This window comes from Pogoniulus pusillus, chromosome 5 (genome assembly GCF_015220805.1).
Source record: "Pogoniulus pusillus isolate bPogPus1 chromosome 5, bPogPus1.pri, whole genome shotgun sequence".
Taxonomy (NCBI): domain Eukaryota; kingdom Metazoa; phylum Chordata; class Aves; order Piciformes; family Lybiidae; genus Pogoniulus; species Pogoniulus pusillus.
Window position 1 is genome coordinate 20,580,037 of NC_087268.1, and position 19,039 is coordinate 20,599,075.

Consider the following 19,039-nt stretch of genomic DNA (forward strand, 5'->3'; position numbering starts at 1 on the left):
CTGAGTGAGCCAGCTAGGAAAGTCCTCCTACACACCTGGATAGAGAAGGGCTCGTGGGAGATGTGGTGATAGATGGCTGCCTTAGTCACAGTTACACAAAATGGTTGCATTTAAAACTGTCAATGCAACAAGAATAAACCAAAACCAAACATCAGAGTTGCTACTCTTGGACTTCAGGAAGCTATTTAGCAGAGTACTCTGAGAATCTTATTCAGAGGGTCTAAGGCTCCATGGGTGCTGGTCAGTTTTTAGGAACCACCTTCTAGAAGCACAGGAGCTCATAATCCTTCAGTGTTGTAAGTCATGCACACGGGGCAGGAGACCAGCTGGCTGAACAGAGCTCTGCTCCTCATGGAGCTCAAGAGGAAAAAGAAAGATTACAAGCTCTGGAACCTGCGTAAGGCTTTACGGGAAGATTACAGAGTTGTGATTTGCATACACAAGGAGAAGATATATAAGACCAAAGCTGAACTGAAGCTGAAACTGGCCATTGTTGTCAGACAAGAAGAAAGAGTAGATTTAAGCAAAATGTTGGGCTGATACTCGTTTGTGCTAGTTTGAAGCTAGCTAGGATGTTTTGGTGAGAAGGATTAGATCACAGGCTGTGAAAGGGAAACAGGATGAGGTCTACCTCACTCATAGGCTTGCTGAGATGTATAAGAAAATGAATCTAAACACAGATAAGGGAGTTACTACTTCTGCTGGGGAGCTTGGAGATGCATTTTTTTTTCTCTCTCTAGCCTCTCTGCCATTTCTCTGACTAATCCACTTTGTTTCCTAACCCCCTGGCCGAACCTCCATTCTGCCTTAGGTCTGGGGTAAGGCTGAGAGGGGTGGGAGAAGGTGAAAGGGGAGGTTTGGAGCCCCTCCTGGGGACTCAGGTTTCTGGGAGGGCTGTTGTGTTTCTGTATGACCCTTTACCTTGAATATTTCTGTATATAACTGTGTACTGTAAATATCTGCTTGTATAATCTGCTAAGATGTAAATGTAAGCTTCATTCATATTTCCAGAGCCAGCTGAGTCTAGTCTGGGGTGATTTCACAGTATCACAGTATCACAGTATCATCAGGGTTGGAAGAGACCTCACAGATCATCAAGGTCCCAACCCTTTAGCACAGAGCTCAAGGCTTAGACCATGGCACCAAGTGCCACATCCAACCTTGCCTTGAAACTGCCCAGGGACGACGACTCCACCACCTCCCGGGCAGCCCATTCCAGTGCCCAATGACTCTCTCAGTGAAGAACTTTCTCCTCATCTCGAGCCCTGAATTCCCCTGGCACAGCCTGAGGCTGTGTCCTCTCGTTCTGGCACTGGCCACCTGAGAGAAGAGAGCAACCTCCTCCTGGCCACAACCACCCCTCAGGTAGTTGTAGACAGCAATAAGGTCACCCCTGAGCCTCCTCTTCTCCAGGCTAAACAATCCAGCTCCCTCAGCCTCTCCTCTTTGGGCTGTTGCTCAAGGCCTCTCACCAGCCTCGTCACCTTCTCTGGACATGCTCAAGCATCTCAGCAACCCTTTTAAACTGGAGGGCCCCAGAACTGAACGACAGTACCTCAAGGTGAGGTCTAACCAGTGCAGAGTACAGGGGCAGAATGACCTCCCCTGCTCCTGCTGGACCACACCATTCCGGATGCAGGCCAGGATGCACCTGGCTCTCTTGGCCACCTGGGCACACTGCTGGCTCATGTTCAGGCAGTTTTCAATCAGCACCCCCAGATCCCTTGCTGTTTGGCTGCTCTTCCAGCCACTCTGACCCCAGCTGTATCTCTGCATGGGTTGTTGTGGCCAAAGTGCAGCACCCTGCACTTGGAACTATTGAACCCCATCCCATTGGCCTCTGCCCATCTGTCCAGGCAGGTCAAGGTCCCGCTGCAGAGCCCTTCTGCCTTCCAACTCAGTCACATCTGCCCCCAGCTTGGTGTCATCTGCAAACTTGCTGATGACTGACTCCAGGCCCTCATCTAGATCATCTATGAAGATGTTAAAGTGGATGGGGCCCAGCACTGATTCCTGAGGGACACCACTAGTGACTGGCCCGCCAGCTGGATGTGGCACCATTCACCACCACTCTCTGGGCTCGGCCCCTCCAGCAGTTCCTAACCCAGCACAGAGTGTTGCCATCCAAGCCATGGGCTGACAGCTGACAGCACAGCCAGCACTGTGGGGTGCAGTGTCAAAGGCCTTGCTGAAGTCCAGATAGACCACACCCACAGGCCTCCCCACATCCCACCAAGCGGGTCACCTGATCATAGAAGGAGATCAGGTTAGAAAGGCAGGATCTGCCCTTCCTAAACCCATGCTGGCTGGACCTGAGCCATTTGTCATCCCTTAGGTGCGCTCTTATCACCCCCAAGATAACCTGCTCCATCAGTTTCCAAATTGTGGGGGGTGTGGGTAACACCCAAACCATCACATTGTTGAAGACAGTCACCTGACAACAAAGATGAAGAAAAAGTGAAAGTATTGGTGAGACTCCACCGTGAGTACTGCATCCAGTTCAGGAGCCCCTGTTACAACAAAGATCTACACATGCTGGAGCATATCCAGAGAAGGGCCATGAGGATGATCAGAGGGCTGAAGCTCCTCTCCTATGAAGACAGACTGAGAGAGTTGAGGGCTGTTTCTGTTGGGACAAGAGAGGCTCCGAGGGAGATCTTATTGTGGCCTTCCAGTATCTGAGTGGGGCCTATAGAAAAGCTGGTGAGGGACTTTTTATGATGTTAGGTAGTGACAGGACCTAGGAGGAAGGGAGTAAAAATAGAATTGGGCAGATTCAGATTGGGATTTATTAGATTCTGATTGGATGTTAGGAAGAAGTTCTTCAGCATGAGTGTGGTGAGACACTGGAACAGGTTGCCCAGGGAGGTGGTAGAAGCCTCACCCCTGGAGGTCATTAAGGCCAAGCTGGATGGGGCTCAGAACAATTTGATCTAGTGTGAGGTGTCCCTGCCCATGGCAGGGAACTGGAACTAGATGATCGTTGAGGTCCCTTCCAGCCCTGACCAATTCTATGCTTCTATGCACTGTTTTTGCTCAGTGTTTAATAATGACAGACATTGAGTTTCCCTGTCTTCTGAGCTGGAGGACCATGACTGCAGGAGTTGTAATGGACCAGGTTGTATCAGCTTTTATAGTCCATGGGTACCTGATGGAATTTACCTCAAACTGCCAAAGGAGCTAGCTGGTGCTATGGTAGGATCCCTCTCAACTCATCTACCTTGGAAGTCTGAGGAGGTCCTTGCTGACTGGAAGATAGCCAATTTATAAGAAGGATGTGAATGAAGATCCAGGAAACTACAGACCTCTTGGTCTAACTTCAGTACCAGGTATACTACTGGAAAGGTTTAAAAAGCAGTGCCAATACATCAGGCACAGCCAACGTGGCTTCACAAAAGGAACATCCTCTTACACTAATTTGATACCCTCTGTGATAAAATCACCTGCCCAGAGGGTGAAGGGAAGGCAGTGCATGTGATTTCTCTAGGTTTTATTAAGACTTTTGATGTCACAGCATCCTTCTGGACAAGCTGTCCAACTGTGAAATGAGCCAGTACAATGAGTCTAAACAGTAGGCCTCAGAGGGTTGTAGTGAAAGGGGCTTCATCTAGCTGGTGACTGGTTACCAGTGGTGTCCCTCAGAGCTCTGTTCTAGCTAAGTTAAGTTTAATGTATTTATCACTGATCTAGATGATTTGAATGACAGTTTTGCAAGTTTGAAGATAATATCAAACCTTAAGGTGTTGTTCACTCTCTTGACGGGATGAGAGGCCTTGCAGAGAGACACAGATAAATTGTATTATTGAGCAGTGATTATGGGGTGAAAATTTAAGTAGTCAAAATAACCAAATTCTTCACCTGGGACAGAGTAACACTGGGCATGGTATAAATGGGGTAGAGGAGCAACTGAAGAGCAGCTTGGCAGAAAAAAGAGTTGGAAGTGTTGGTCAACAGCAAGCTCAATAGATTTAGCAGTGTGCCTTGGCATTCAAGAGCAGAAACCACAATCAATGCACCAAGCACAGTGCAACCATCTTGTCAAAGGAGATGATTATCCCACTGTATTCAGAGTCGACATGGCCTCACCTTGACTACTGTGTGCAGTTTCAGGCCCCAAAATTTAAGATGTTCAGGTATTTGCATGAGCCCAGAGGAAGGCAACAACAAAGATAAATAAGTGCCTCATCCAGGCTTTGCTTGAACATCTCTAGGCACGGCGACTCCACCAACTCCCTGGGCAGCCCATTCCAATGCCAATCATCTCTCTGTGCCAACAACTTCCTCCTAACATCCAGCCTAGACCTCCCCTGGCTGCTTGCCTAGCAGAAGAGACCAACCCCACTGGCTACAACCTCCCATAGAGCGCAGCGCAGACAGCAATGAGGTCTGCCCTGAGCCTCCTCTTCTCCAGGCTGCACACCTCTAGCTCCCTCAGCCTCTCATCACAGGACTGTGCTAACAGGCCCCTCACCAGCTTTGTCACCCTTCTCTGGGACACGTCCAGAACCTCAACATCTCTCCTGATTTGAGGAGCCCAGAACTGGACACAGCACTCAAAATGTGGCCTGACCAGTGCTGAGTACGGGGGCAGAATAACCTCCCTTGTCCCTGCTGGCCACACTCTTCCTGAGCCAGGCCAGGACGCCATTGGCTCTCCTGCCCACCAGGGCACACTGCTGGCTCATGTTCAGCTACTATCCACCAGCACTTCCAGGTCCCTCTCTGCCTGGCTTCTCTCAGCCACTCTGTCCCCAGCTTGTAGTGCTGCTTGGAGTTGTTGTGGCCGAAGTGTAGAACCCTGCACTGGCCTTGTTAAATCTCATCCTATTGGCCTCTGCCCACCCATCCAGCCCGTCTAGGTCCTCTGCAGGCTCTGCTATCCTCTAAAAGCTCCACACCTGCTCCTAGTTTGGTGTCATCTGCAAACTTATTGATGCTGGACCCAATCCCCTGATCCAGATCATCAATAAAGATGTTGAACAGGACTGGGCCCAGCACTGATCCTTGGGGCACACCACTAGTGACAGCTGCCACCTGGATGTGGCACCATTCACCACTGCTCTCTGGGCTCAGCTCTGCAGCCAGCTCTTGACCCATATCAGAGTGAATCTGTCCAAGCCACGAGATGCTTGTTGTCTTCAGCCTAAGGACTGAAGTTCAAACACACCATGAAGGTCAATTAGGTTGAATATCAATCTTTGAATCTGTCCCCTGTCCATTTGTTACTTGTGCAAAACCACCTGCATGGAGTTTGTTTACTGTTTTACTGGACGTATTGCTGAAACAATCAAAAAGAACTTGGGAAATGAACACATTGGAGGGAAAAAAATTAACTTGTTTTAAGTTATTGGGATGAGTAATAGTTTGGCTGGTATAAAATTAATCAGAATGTGGACATCCACTTAGGTTGAAAGCCCCAAGCATCAAAAACATTCTCTATTATTATATAATCTTTTGGCAAACTGTGGAGTATAGAACATAGAATATGGAACAAAGTGGCTGTGAGCCTAGTGAGATGCAGAAAAGGCTCTTTCTGTACTGTCCTGCAAGCCTCCATATACTTTTCTTTGATGAATTGGTAGAGTCCAGTCCTGTTTAAAAGATTTAGCAATCCCCACCCTAGCTCTCCCTAGCTCCTAGTTTGCCAGTCAGCATCCTTTCAAGGCCAAAATAATGACAGAATCACAGAATCAGTCAGAGTTGGAAGGGACCACAACGATCATCTCATTCCAACCCCCCTGCCATGCCCAGGGACACCCTACCCTAGAGCAGGCTGCCCACAGCCTCATCCAGTCTGGCCTTAAACACTTCCAGGCATGGGGCCTCAACCACCTCCCTGGGCAAACCATTCCAGCCTCTCACCACTTTCATGCTCAACAACTTCCTCTTCATGGACACTCTGAATCTCCCCACCACCTGCTTTGCTCCATTCCCCCCAGTCCTGTCACCCCCTGATATCCTGAAAAGTCCCTCCCCAGCTTTTTTGTAGGCCCCCCTTCCAGTTCCTGGAAGGCCACAAGAAGGTCACCTGGGAGCCTCCTCTTCTGCAGACTGAATAGCCCCAACTCTTTCAGTCTGTCTTCACAGCAGATCTACTCTGAGCATCCTTGTGGCCCTTCTGTGGACACACTCCTGCATCTCCACATCCCTCTTGTAATGGGGGCTCCAGAAACTGGATGCAGTACTGCAGGTGCACACTTTTCCTGATGCAGCCCATGGATCTGGCGGCTTTCTGGGCTGCAAGTGCACACTGCTGGCTCATGTTAAGCTTCTTGTCCACCTCCCAGCACCCCAAGTCCCTCTCCTCAGGGCTGCTCTCCAGCCAGTCCCTGCCCAGCCTGATGTTGTGCTTGGCATTGCCTCCACCCAGACGCAGGACTCTGCACTTGTCTTATTGAACCTCCTGAGGCTGGCATGTGCCCACCTCTCTAGCCTGTCAGGTCCCTCTGGATGGATCCCTGCCCTCCCAGCCCTGTCTGCTGCACCACACAGCTTGGTGTTGTCAGCAAACTTGCTGAGGCACACTCAGTGCCTCTGTCCATGGCACCCACAAAGATGTTGATCAAGACTGGTCCCAGGACTGATCTCTGAGGGACTCCACTGGGACATGGAGCCATGACAGCCACTCTTTGGGTGTGTCCATCACAGAATTGTAGAATCCAGTTCTTTATCACCTCGTGGTCCACCCATCAAACTCATGCATCACCAGCTTGGAGACCACGATATGGTGTGGGACAGTGTCAAAGGCCTTGCTCAGGTCTAATGCATTTTATATATATAGATAGATAATATAATATATATATTATATTGTATTTATTTTTTTTGTTTAATATAGTGCATTATATGGGTGGCAATTTCCTGACTGGCCTGATCTGATGTGGAGTGATATCAGCAAGGAGAGTTGTCCTTCAATAACGTATTTAAAGCAGTAGGTATTTTAAAGGCAAACCTATTCTTACAGGTATACAAGTAGTTGGATTACAACTTTCTGAAACCTGTCCTCAATATGTCCAAGCCCAGGCACTAGGTAGCAAGTAATTGCATATATTTTGGCTTCAATGTATTTAGTTCCCTGGGACTTGCTTGGACCAAGATTTGTCTGGTAGTGCCACAAAACTCTCAGGGAGCTCCAAAATGTGTTTTCGGGGAGATGAAGGGGAAGTCTATTGCCCTCAGGGTGCTTTTGCAAAGTTGTTCACTGAGGGCAAAGGAAAGGCAGTGTTTATCCTAAAATGGATTTCCATTAACTTACTGGCAAAACTAACGAGAATGGGCAATAAGCTTGCCAGTGAAGAAAGGTAGGAAGTACTGCACAGGAAAAAGGTGTGGTGGATTCCTCTTCTTGCAATTGGTCTTAAGATAATTGCCTTGGAGGAAGAAAAGACCTGGCATGGTCAGAGGTAAGGAAGATCTGACCCTTGAAATTAAAAAGTGAAAAGAAGATCCTAAAAGAATGTATCTTGCCCAGATAACAGGATGAGTAATACAAAAGACTATATATATACTTATGTAAATGGAAGTTACAAAATCATAGAATGAAAAGCTTAATTTGGCCTTCCAGGATGTATGAATGAGAAATAATCACAACCTACAGTTCCCTTACAGGTCTCCCCCTCACTTTGTGACTAGAACAGGCAATGGTCGCTATTTCAGTTCTTTGAGACAGAGTTCTCAGTGATTTTTGCTGACCTTAAGGAGGAGGAGGAGGGCAGGACATGCAGAGCCTTTAGGAGCTACAGAGGTGCCTGGGAGTGGTGGGCATTGTACCTTGGCTGAGGGTCCAAGACTGAATTTCAGGAAATGACTAATGCGCAATCAGGTTGAAATACCTTTCTGACTTTGTCTCCTCTTTACGGAACTTGTGTCATCATGGAGTAAGAGGATGATTTTTCCTGATGTGCTCACATAAAGATGGCAGAAGATTTATTTGCCTATGAGAAAAGCCCTATCCTTTCAAAGCTGTCATTCATTTCTTAACCAAGGAAACCACTTCCAAAACAGCTGCAGATACGGTAACAGGTTAGCTGATTTGCAGAGTTACTAAACCAACACCTCCCCCTGCACCTCTCAACCTTACCCCAAATCCATGAGAAAGAATAGAGGTGCAACCAAGAGGTTAAGGAGCAAGGTTAGTGGCAGCGAGGTTAATGAGATGTGGCTCAGTGTGAAGCCAAACAGCAGAGTGAGACAAAAATGGAGAATGTTATCTAATGTTTACTTCTTGTTCCCACGCTTCTCAGCGGACTGTGAGAGAAGAGACACAACCATGTTTTCCTTTCATAGCCATTATCTACTTTCACCAAAACATTCTAGCCTGCTCAAACTAGCACAATCCACCCCTGACTACTTCACTTCAGAGTGTTGCTAAGAACTATTTGATCTAATCTAAAACATTTCATTCCAGCTATCTCAGATGTAGGTGATTCAAAAGCCTCAGAACAGGACTCCTCACAGATGAGACGAGATCAGGGACTCCTAGGTGATGTTGGGTTCGGGTGAATGTACTGTAGATTCACTTGTAGATTCTTCTAGTGTTGTGGGCAGCTAGGGTCTGGTGTCCAGAAAGATAACGGGGATGTACGAAAGACAGGGGACCCCTCCTCTTACTGCCATAACCCATAATATTTAGTAGTGATGTAAGCAGACGGAAATTATGTTTATCTTCACACTATATAACGCAGCACTGTACATGAATAAATGCCATTTGTTCTCCACCGCATCGGTGTGTGTGAGCTGTGGTCACGAGTGGCCAAGAACAGGTCACCATCTTGTTCCTGAACCAGGTCGCTGCTTGCCCCCACAAGGGCAGCAAGTGTTGGATGGTGACAGTACCTAGAACAGAAAACTCCTAACAACTTGTTATTATACACTCTGAATTTGGACTCTCTCAGCTAAGATTAGATTTCTCTGTGGAATACACTGGATTTTCACCATTCTCCTTGCATTACCCAGTAGGTGTGACAAGGACCTTCAGCAGACACCATCCCTCAGACAGGTTTCCCTTCGCCCGAAGGTGAAAATACCCAAACAGTTTTCCCTAATAGATTCTTTTCCACGTACAACAGGAACTTTATCACTGTCTACTGTTTTGGACCAAATCTGATTGTGCAGGTCCTGCTCTGTTTACTGAAACCTCTACTATTTACCAACCAGGTTGCTCTTGTGCTAAATGTTTGTCCCAGTTTTTCAGAGTTCCACACCCCCATAGCTTTTAGGGAGGTTTTCAGCAAACCGTTTGTAGTGCTCAATCTTCCTGAATCTGAGGCATAGTAGGGTATGTGGTAGAATCCACTCAATACTGTGCTCTTCTGGCCCAGTTTTTCACAAGATTGTTCTTGAAATGAGTGCTATTGTCTGACTCAATTCTCTCTGGAGTTCCATGTCTCCACATGATTTGTCTCTCCAAGCCAAGAATGGTGTTACGTGGAGTAGCATGTGGAACTGGATAGGTTTCCAGCCATCCAGTGCTGGCCTCTACCATCGTTAGCACCTACTGCTTGCCAGAACGAGATCGAGGTAAAGTGATGTAATCAATCTGCCAGGCTTCACCATACTTGTACTTTGACCATCTCTCACCATACCATAAGGGCTTGATTCGCTTAGCCTGCTTAATAGCAGCACAAATGTCACAGTCATAGATGGCTTGGGTGATAGCGTCCGTGGACAAATCACTGACCTATCGCGTGCCCATCAGTATGTTGCATCTCTGCCTTGATGTCCAGATGAATCATGGGCCCCACCGAGCTAAGAAACAGTAACCTCAATTTCCAATCTGGTGAAGGATACCATTCCTGCATCATCTGAATGGGTGAATGTTTCTGCAATCAGGAACAGACGCCCACCTCCTGCGAGGCAATTCCAACCCAGGAGGAGACAAATTCCACCTAGACATCATCAACCACGTGTGTCACTGTGGATAATTCTGCGTCGGACACTTACGGTGAGAACATGAACAAATGGGATGGTCAGACTACTTCAGCTCTTTCAAAGAGAGTCAGGGATCTGCAGAGTGGCAGAAACAGAGGCAATAATGCCAGAAAAGTAGCTGTCACGTCTTCAGCTCCCGAGAGCAACTGCAATTATTCCAACAATTGCAACTTCTCTCACACCAACACTAATCATTTGTGTACACCCACATGCCCATGTTCAGCATTAGGGGTGTGCCCTGCCTCCAGCCAGGAGGAGGAAAGGGGATAGTAGAGAGAACCGAATCTATTGGAATGTATTCATTAGGTTGCCTGGCAGTTCAGAGTTCGGAATACAGGGCTTTAGCTGACAGAGAGTGCTCAGTGTACTTTGTTGCCATCAAACTGCAAAGGGACAGAGTCCATATCTATTTTTGGAATCACTGGTGGATCTTAAGAGTTAACTAAGATACAGGCTGAGATCAGTTTAACTGGTAAAGAGTGGAAGAAACATACTATTGTAACTGGTCCTGATGCGCCTAGCATTTTGGGAATTGACTTTTTGAGACAAGGTTGTTTCAAAAGAACCTAAGGGTCACAAATGGGCTATTGGAAATAGCATCTGTAGAGACTGAGCATGGTAAGATTGAAATTGTCCATTAGACCTAGAAGTTTCAGATGAATCTGCAGTTGTGGGGACATCATGACATAGAGGATCTGGTAGTGCAAATTGCTACTGCAAACTGTTCACCACAGGCAGTACAGAACTAACCATGACTCTTTGTTTGCCCATTCATCAGCTGATTTGTCAGCTGGAGAGTGCAGCTGTCATCGAGAAAGCTCATTCACCTTTCAAACAGTCCCATCTAGGCCTGTGCACAAGCCTAACGGAGACTGAGGCTGACAGTTGATTTTCATGCCCTCAACGAGGTGACTCCACCCATGAATGCAGCTGTGCCGGACATGCTTGGAACTCCAGTACGAGCTGGAATCGAAGGAGGCTAATGGTATGCTACCATAGACATTGCTATGCTTTTCTTCTCTATTCCCATAGCAAAGGAGTGCAGGCCTCAGTTTGCATTCATGCACCTGGAGAGGAATCCAGTACCAGTTCAACCGTTTGCCTCAGGGGTGAAACAGCTCAACCATCTTGTCACTCAGTCATCCACAATGCACTGGAGAAAGGTAAGCTCCAGAGCAAATACAGTTCATCGACGTCATCATTGTGTGGGGCCAAACTGCTGAGGAAGTCTTCAAGAAAGGTAACAAAATCATTGACATTCTGTTGCAAGAGGTTTTGCCATGAAGACAACAAGGTCAAAGGACCTGTCAGAGAAAATCAGTTTCCTGGGAGGGTGCGGTGGCAGGATGGTTCGCCGTTACATTCCTCAGGATGTGATTACGCAAAGTCTCTACATGGCAGTTCCCACCAGTAAGAAGGGGGGGGAACACACTTTCTTTCCTTGGTGTGGTGAGATTTTGGAGACTACACATTCCTGGTTTCAGGTCAGATTGTCAAACCTCTGCACGATGTGACTCGATGAGAAACAATTTACGAGTGGGGACCTGAACAACAAGCAGCCTTTGATCAGATCAAACGAGAAGTAGTCCATGCAGTGGGCTTGGGACCTGTGCGATCTGGTCCAGACATTAAGAACATTCTGTACACGGCTGCCAGTGACAATGTCCAACTTGGAGCCTTTGGCAGAGAGCTCCAAATGAGACACGTGGTCGTCCACTTGGTTTCTGGGGGACGTTACTACAGAGGTTCAGAGTAAAATTATACTGCAACAGAGAAAGAGATACTAGCAGCCTATGAAGGAGTGAAAGCAGCTTCTGAAGTGATTGGAACTGAGTCACAATTACTTTTAGCTCCTAGATTGCCAGATTTCTAAACTGGATGTTCAAGGGCAAAGGTTCATCACCACATCATGCCACAGATGCAACCTGGTCTAAATGGATGGCTTTGATAACCCAACGAGCACGAATGGGTAATCTTGACCGACCTGGTCTGGTGGAGGTGATCACCAACTGGCCGGAAGGCACAGACTGTTCCAAACCTCCAGAGGAGAAAATAACTCGTGCTGAGGAAGCTCCTCCCTATGGTGATCTCTCTGATCAGGAAAAGAACTATGCTTTGTTCACAGATGGTTCCTGTCGTCTTGTTGGGAACAAGCGAATATGGAAGTCAGCAGTTTGGAGTCCAACCAGGAGAGTTACCGAAACGAAAGATGGAGAAGGAGAATCCAGTCAGTTCGCTGAGGTAAAAGCTGTTCAACTTGCTCTTGATGTGGCTGAACGTGAGAATTGGCCTATCCTTTACCTCTACACCGACTCGTGGATGGTAGCCAATGCTCTATGGGGTTGGCTAAAGGACTGGAAGAAGAATGGTTGGCAGAGGAAAGGAAAGCCTATTTGGTGTGCTGATCTATGGCAGGACATTGATGCACGGCTGGAGAGTGAAGGTGCGGCACGTAGACACACATGCCTAAGAGCAGAGCCACTGAGGAACATCAACACAACCAGAAGGCAGACCAAGCTGCTAAGATTGCTCAAGTTGATACCAACTCTGAACTTGACATTGACCTTGATTGGAAACACCGAGGTGAGCTGTTCTTAGCTCGGTGGGCCCATGACTCATCTGGACATCAAGGCAGAGATGGAACATACCGATGGGCTCGCGATAGGTCAATTGACTTGTCCATGGACGCTATCACCCAAGTCATCTATGACTGTGACATTTGTGCTGCTATTAAGCAGGCTAAGCGAATCAAGCCCTTATGGTATGGTGAGAGATGGTCAAAGTACAAGTATGGTGAAGCCTGGCAGATTGACTACATCACTTTACCTCGATCTCGTTCTGGCAAGCAGTATGTGCTAACGATGGTAGAAGCCAGCACTGGATGGTTGGAAACCTATCCAGTTCCACATGCTACTGCACGTAACACCATTTGGTTTGGAGAGACAAATCTTGTGGAGACATGGAACTCCAGAGAGAATTGAGTCAGACAATGGTACTCATTTCAAGAACAATCTTGTGAAAAACTGGGCCAAAGAGCATGGTATTGAATGGATCTATCATACCCTACTATGCACCAGCTTCAGGGAAGATTGAGCGCTACAACGGTTTGCTGAAAACCACCCTAAAAGCCATGGGGGGTGGAACTCTGAAAAACTGGGACAAACATTTAGCACAAGCTACCTGGTTGGTAAATAGTAGAGGTTCAGTAAACAGAGCAGGACCTGCACAATCAGATTTGGTCCAAACAGTAGACGGTGATAAAGTTCCTGTTGTACGTGAAAAGAATCTGTTAGGGAAAACTGTTTGGGTATTTTCTCCTTCGGGAAGGGAAACCTGTCCGAGGGGTGGTCTGCTGAAGGTCCTGGTCACATACTGGGTAATGCAGGAGAATGGTGAAATCCAGTGTATTCCACAGAGAAATCTAACCTTAGCTGAGAGAGTTTAAATTCAGAGTGTAAATACAAGTTGTTAGGAGTTTTCTGTTCTAGGTACATCGGCGTCCAACACTAGAGAATCTACGAGAGAATCTACAGTACATCACCCGAACCAAACGTCACCTGGGAGTCCCTGTTCTCGTCTCATCTGTGAGCTTTTGAATCACCTACATCTGAGAGCTGGAATGAAGTGTGAACTGAACTTGTAATATCCATTGGTAAATATTGTTTTAGATTAGATCAAATAGTTCTTAGCAACACTCTGAGAAGTAGACAGGGTGGATTGTGCTAATTTGAAGCAGGCTAGAATGTTTTGGTGAGAGAAAGTAGATAATTGTCTATGAAAGGAAAACATGGTTGTGTCTCTTCTCTCACAGTCCCGCTGAGAAGCGTGGGAACAAGAATTAAACATTAGATAACATTCTCCATTTTGTCTCACTCTGCTTTTGGCTTCACACTGAGCAACATCTCATTAACCTTGCTGCCACTAACCTTGCTCCTTAACCTCTTGGTTGCACCTCTATTCTTTCTCAGGATTTGAGGTAAGGTTGAGAGGGGCAGGGGGAGGTGTTGGGGTGGTTTGAGAACACCTCCTGGGGACTCAGGTTTCTGGGAGGGGAGTTGTGCTTCTGTATTACTTATCCTTTGTATATTTCTGTATATAACTGTATATATTTAAATATCTGCTTGTATGTTCTGCTAGCTGTAAGTAATAGCTTCATTTATATTCCCAGAGCCCGTCTGAGTTAGCTGGGGCATTTCCAAAAGTGTGGGGGGCGGGTTACAGCCTAAACCACCACAAAGCTGCACATCAGTTAAACCCAGTGTTCCAAACGAAATCATGAACAACTTATTCAGAGAGAGACAGAAAGGAATCTACAGTCTTGTATAAATATATATATATTCTTTGTTAAATCAAAAAATATATCTAAAAAAAGTTTTTTTAAATCAGAAGACAGTTTCTGATCATTTCCATCAACTTCATATGAGAATTTATGAGGAAGCAAGATCTGTAAAGCTTTTGACCTGTGAAATGGATCTCAAACTCATGCAGAGTCTTCAGTAGGTATATTTTATTACAGCACTGGGTGCAGGCAGGATGGCTCCATCAATCCTTTTTCATCTCTGGGCAGCAGACCCTTCTTTATTGCTTATGTCAAGATATCCCTGCTTCTCCTTTATCTCCCTCCTGCTTTCCTTAGTCACTGCAGGCCTGGGTCTTTACAAGATTGCATATCACAGATCTCCAACAGGTAGCTGTAGACACTTCTACAGTAGCCATGGTTTTAGGTTTGCATATTACCAAGTGATTAGTATAAACCAAACCATTCTACAAAGTTTGGTATATTATGGTTTGCCCACAGGTGCCCTCCCAAAATGTGTATCTGGTCTGTAAGGCCCTTTACCAGCAGTCTTTGATTTTTCTCATATAATTTCTTTAGACAAAAATTGCCATTTCCATACATCCATACATATAATAAATGCTGTTTCCATCCATCCATCCATAGGCTGGATGTTAGGAGGAAGTTGTTGCCAGAGAGAGTGATTTGCATGGAATGGGCTGCCCCAGGGAGGTGGTGGAGTCGCTGTCCCTGGAGATGTTCAAGCAAAGCCTGAACGGGGCCCTTAGTGCCATGGTCTAGTTGATTGGCTAGTTATGGGTGGTAGGTTGACTGGATGATCTTGGAGGTCTCTTCCAGCCTGGTTGATTCTATGATTATAAAAATGCTGTTCCCATACATGATCCTGGAGATCTTTTAAATTTTTTCCTTTCCCTCTCTCCCCTAAGTAGTTAGACCCAGAAGTAGTTTATCAGCAGTAGTTTTCAATTTCAGGAGGTATGGTGTGGCTGTGCCCTGCTTGACCCCTATCTGCCTTGCTCTTCTGTCCCTCCCTCTTTCTGTGGCTATTGGCAGTGAACCGAGTCTGTGGTTTAAGACATAGTAAATGATTACAAGTGACACAAAGAAAGTGTAGGCCATCACTCTGTGTGCACCACAATCCTGAATGCAGTCCTTCTGGTACACATAGAAACCTTCCTACCAGGAACAAAATGATATTTGCATAAATTCAGGGAAATAAAGATGAGGGTGGTAGAAGAAAAAAGACTTTTTTGCAAGGAAGTACATTAAAACCTTCATTTGGCATCTGAAAATCAGTCCCGTGCATGCTCATTACCCACAAAAAACTTTGGCAAGCTCTGGACTGATAAGAAACTAATTTTGTTTATTTCTCCACATTGCAGTCCTTCTGCTCCATGGAAGATCACAGTGCAGTCACCATTCGTAAGAGGAATGTAATAATTCTGTTTTACTTGGCAGACTGTCAGGGGCCCATTGCTCCCATCAGCCTTTGCCTGCTCTCACACTGCTTGTTCTGTATTGTCACCTGCAGACAGTTTCTGTGGGTTTTCATAGAATCACAGAATCAATCAGGTTGGAAGAGACCATCCAAGCTCATCCAGTCCAATCTAGCACCCATCCCTGTCCAACCAAACTAGACCATGGCACATGGCACTAAGTGCCTCATCCAGGCTTTGCTTCAACACCTCCAGGGACAGTGACTCCACCACCTCCCTGAGCAGTCCATTCCAATGCAAATCACTCTCTCTGGCAACAACTTCCTCCTAACATCCAGCCTAGACCTCCCCTGGCACAACTTGAGACTGTGTCCCCTTGTTCTGTTGCTGGTTGCCTAGCAGAAGAGACCAACCCCCACCCTGGCTACAGCCTCCCATCAGGCAGCTGTAGACAGCAATGAGGCCTGCCCTGAGCCTCCTCTGCTGCAGGCTGCACACACACAGCTCCCTCAGCCTCTCCTCACAGGGCTGTGCTCCAGGCCACTCACCAGCTTTGTTGCCCTTCTCTGGACACGTTCCAGTATCTCAACATCTCTCTGAGTTGAGTAGCCCAAGAACTGGACATAGTAGGAGCAGAATAGTAAATGTAGGAGAAAATTTTCACACTGCAGTCCTCAGCTTTGCTAATGATCCAGGTGCACCCTGTCAGCCACTGAACTGCACTGATCTGCTGGGCGACCTTGAGTAAATCCTCATTCTTTCTTCCCCTTCCTTCTCCATTTCTGTTAATTTATGACAAAGGCTTAATGGCTTACCTGACATCCCCTGATTTCATGGACATCACTTTCTGATGGTTCTTCCAGGATCTTTGTCTTTGGCTAAATAAGGAGAGAAGCAGTAGTTCAGGATTTAGTCTTTGGTTTTCCTTTACTCTCTACAGTGATGCTTGACGAGTGTTTCTAACAGTTTTCCTCCAATGATTTTAAGAGAACTATTCTAAAAGTAAGTCATGTCAAGGAATTTAACATCATTGGCCCCCACATATTTCCATCTTCTGTGATGGAAAGAGGTCAATTACAGCTGCAGTATCTTGTGTGGTTTGTGTACTCCCTCAAATAATTTCTACTTAGAAAAACAGGAAACTATAAAAATATTCTTTATTATTAATTTTCTTCCATTCTGACTTATCTAACCAAGAGTTCTCAGAGGTCTTTATCCCAGAATACAGCTTGGTGCAAGCTGTAACCAAGTTGTTTTTCTGTGGAGGCAGAAGAGAATTCCGAAATTCAATCTCTCACTACCTCTAACCTTTGTATTCACTTTATCTGATATAAAAACTATAGCCTCAGATTCACTTTACTTATATTCTTGTTTCACTAAAAATTTGTAGTCCTTTCTTCAGATGTTACAGGATCAGAAGCTCCTTAGCCTAGGCTAAGGATTTCTCACTCACACAATCCTTGACCTTCCCTTTGCTACCACCTTTGTGTAAGAGTGGGATGGCGGCAACTCTGTTCTGCACTTCAGAGGGGTGTGCTCCACCTCTACACACAGCTCGCAGGATATTAGGGGTTGGAAGGGACCCAAGGAGCCCTTCGAGTCCAAGCCCCCCTGCCAGAGTAGGACCACACAATCTAACACAGATCACAGAGGAACACATCCAGACAGGCCTTGAAAGGCTCCAGAGAAGGAGACTCCACAACCTGCCTGGGCAGCCTGTTCCAGTGCTCTGGGACCCTTACAGTAAAGAAGTTCCCCATTGTGTTGAGAGGGAACCTCTTATACTGCAACTTGCACCCGTTGCTCCTTGTCCTATTCCAGGGAGCACTTTTGTGCCTGAAAGCCTGAGACAGATGGTATTGTGCTTGCTTTGCTTCCTTCCCAGGTTTTAATGCATTGCTGTAGCAGGACACTCACAAATTATCATTGATTGATGATCTTCAGTCCTGGATCTAGACCCAAAGGACTAAACTCAGATGCAGCCTACAGATCAGGAGCACAGATCTCATTTCTTAGACCTTCCATAATTGATCCAGAAGATGTACTTTACTAAAGATGGAAAGGAGGGCTTGAAGGTATGACAGCAAGGAAAGGAAGTTGTCTTTTTCTTGGTGAAGCTCATAGCAAAACTCACTGAGTCTCCACTCTGGATGAGAGGACTTTCTTTACAATCAAGAGTGAATCCAGTCATTTTATGGTGGTTCATTCAGTGATCATTTAAGTACAATATGCACAATATTTAGAATCATAGAATCAGTCCAAGGTTGGAAGGGACCACAAGATGATCTAGTTCCATCCCCCCCCTGCCATGCCCAGGGACAACCCTACCCTAGAGCAGGCTGCCCCACAGCCTCATCCAGCCTGGCCTTAACACCTCCAGGCATGGGGGCCTCAACCACCTCCCTGGACAACCCATTCCAGGCACTCACCACTCATGCTCAACAACTTCCTCCTCACGGCCAGTCTCAATCTCCCACATCCAGCTTTGCTCCATTCCCTCTAGTCCTGTCACCCCCTGACAGCCTAAAAGTCCCGCCCCAGCTTTTTTGTAGACCCCCTTCAGATCCTGGAAGGCCACAAGAAGGACACCTGGGAGCCTCCTCTTCTGCAGAACCGAACAGCTCCAACTCTTTCAGTCTGTGCTCACAGCAGCGCTGCTGCAGCCCTCTGAGCATCTTCATGGCCCTTCTCTGGACACACTCCAGCATCTCTTGTAGTGGGGGCTCCAGAACTGGATGCAGTACTGCAGGTGGGTTCTCAGCAGAGCAGAGTAGAGGAGAGAGAATGACCTCCCTCACCCCACTGGCCAACACTTCTCCTGATGCAGCCCAGGCTCTGGCTGGCTTTCTGGGCTGCAAGTGCACACTGCTGGCTCAATATCGATATAAGATTATTTTTTCTCCCCTGAGTCTGATGGGAGCCTGTGGTAGTGAGCTCACATACACTGTTCTGCTTTAGCTGTCTGCAGGTGGTGGGATGAATCCACACCAGAGTCAGAATTGTTTGGTTTGGGGATGCTTGACTATATCCCGTGTGATAAATTAGATTTTGTTCTTTGTTTGTTTGTTTGTTTGTGCTTTTGTTTTTGTGTGTGGTTTTTTTTTATTATTAGCTACTTTGTGAAAGACAAAGAAAATATGAGGAAAGACAATTCATGTTTTGAAATACTGTATCTGTTAGACACAAACATGGATGGCAGTAAAGAAATGCAGAGAAGTTAAATTCTAAAGAAACAGGTTATTTTAGGGGGAAAAAACAATTATTTTAGCAGGTAATTTGGGACAGTCAAGTAGATGAGATGCAGATGAGATGGCTGTTAGTGAGTTGAGGATGAGGATTGGGACCTGTGGTATTTGGAGACCAACCCAAACCAAAACCA

General features: G+C 46.4%; 1 protein-coding gene across 1 annotated transcript in view; it reads left to right on the forward strand.

Annotated features, from left to right (window-relative positions):
* The first annotated feature begins 303 nt into the window (after nucleotides 1–303).
* Nucleotides 304–19,039, forward strand: part of LOC135175614 (protein arginine N-methyltransferase 8-like) — a 55,069-nt gene continuing 36,333 nt past the window's right edge. The window contains exon 1 of the mRNA XM_064143946.1: nucleotides 304–513. Coding sequence (XP_064000016.1) covers nucleotides 304–513 — 210 coding nt within the window. The remainder of the gene's footprint in view (nucleotides 514–19,039) is intronic.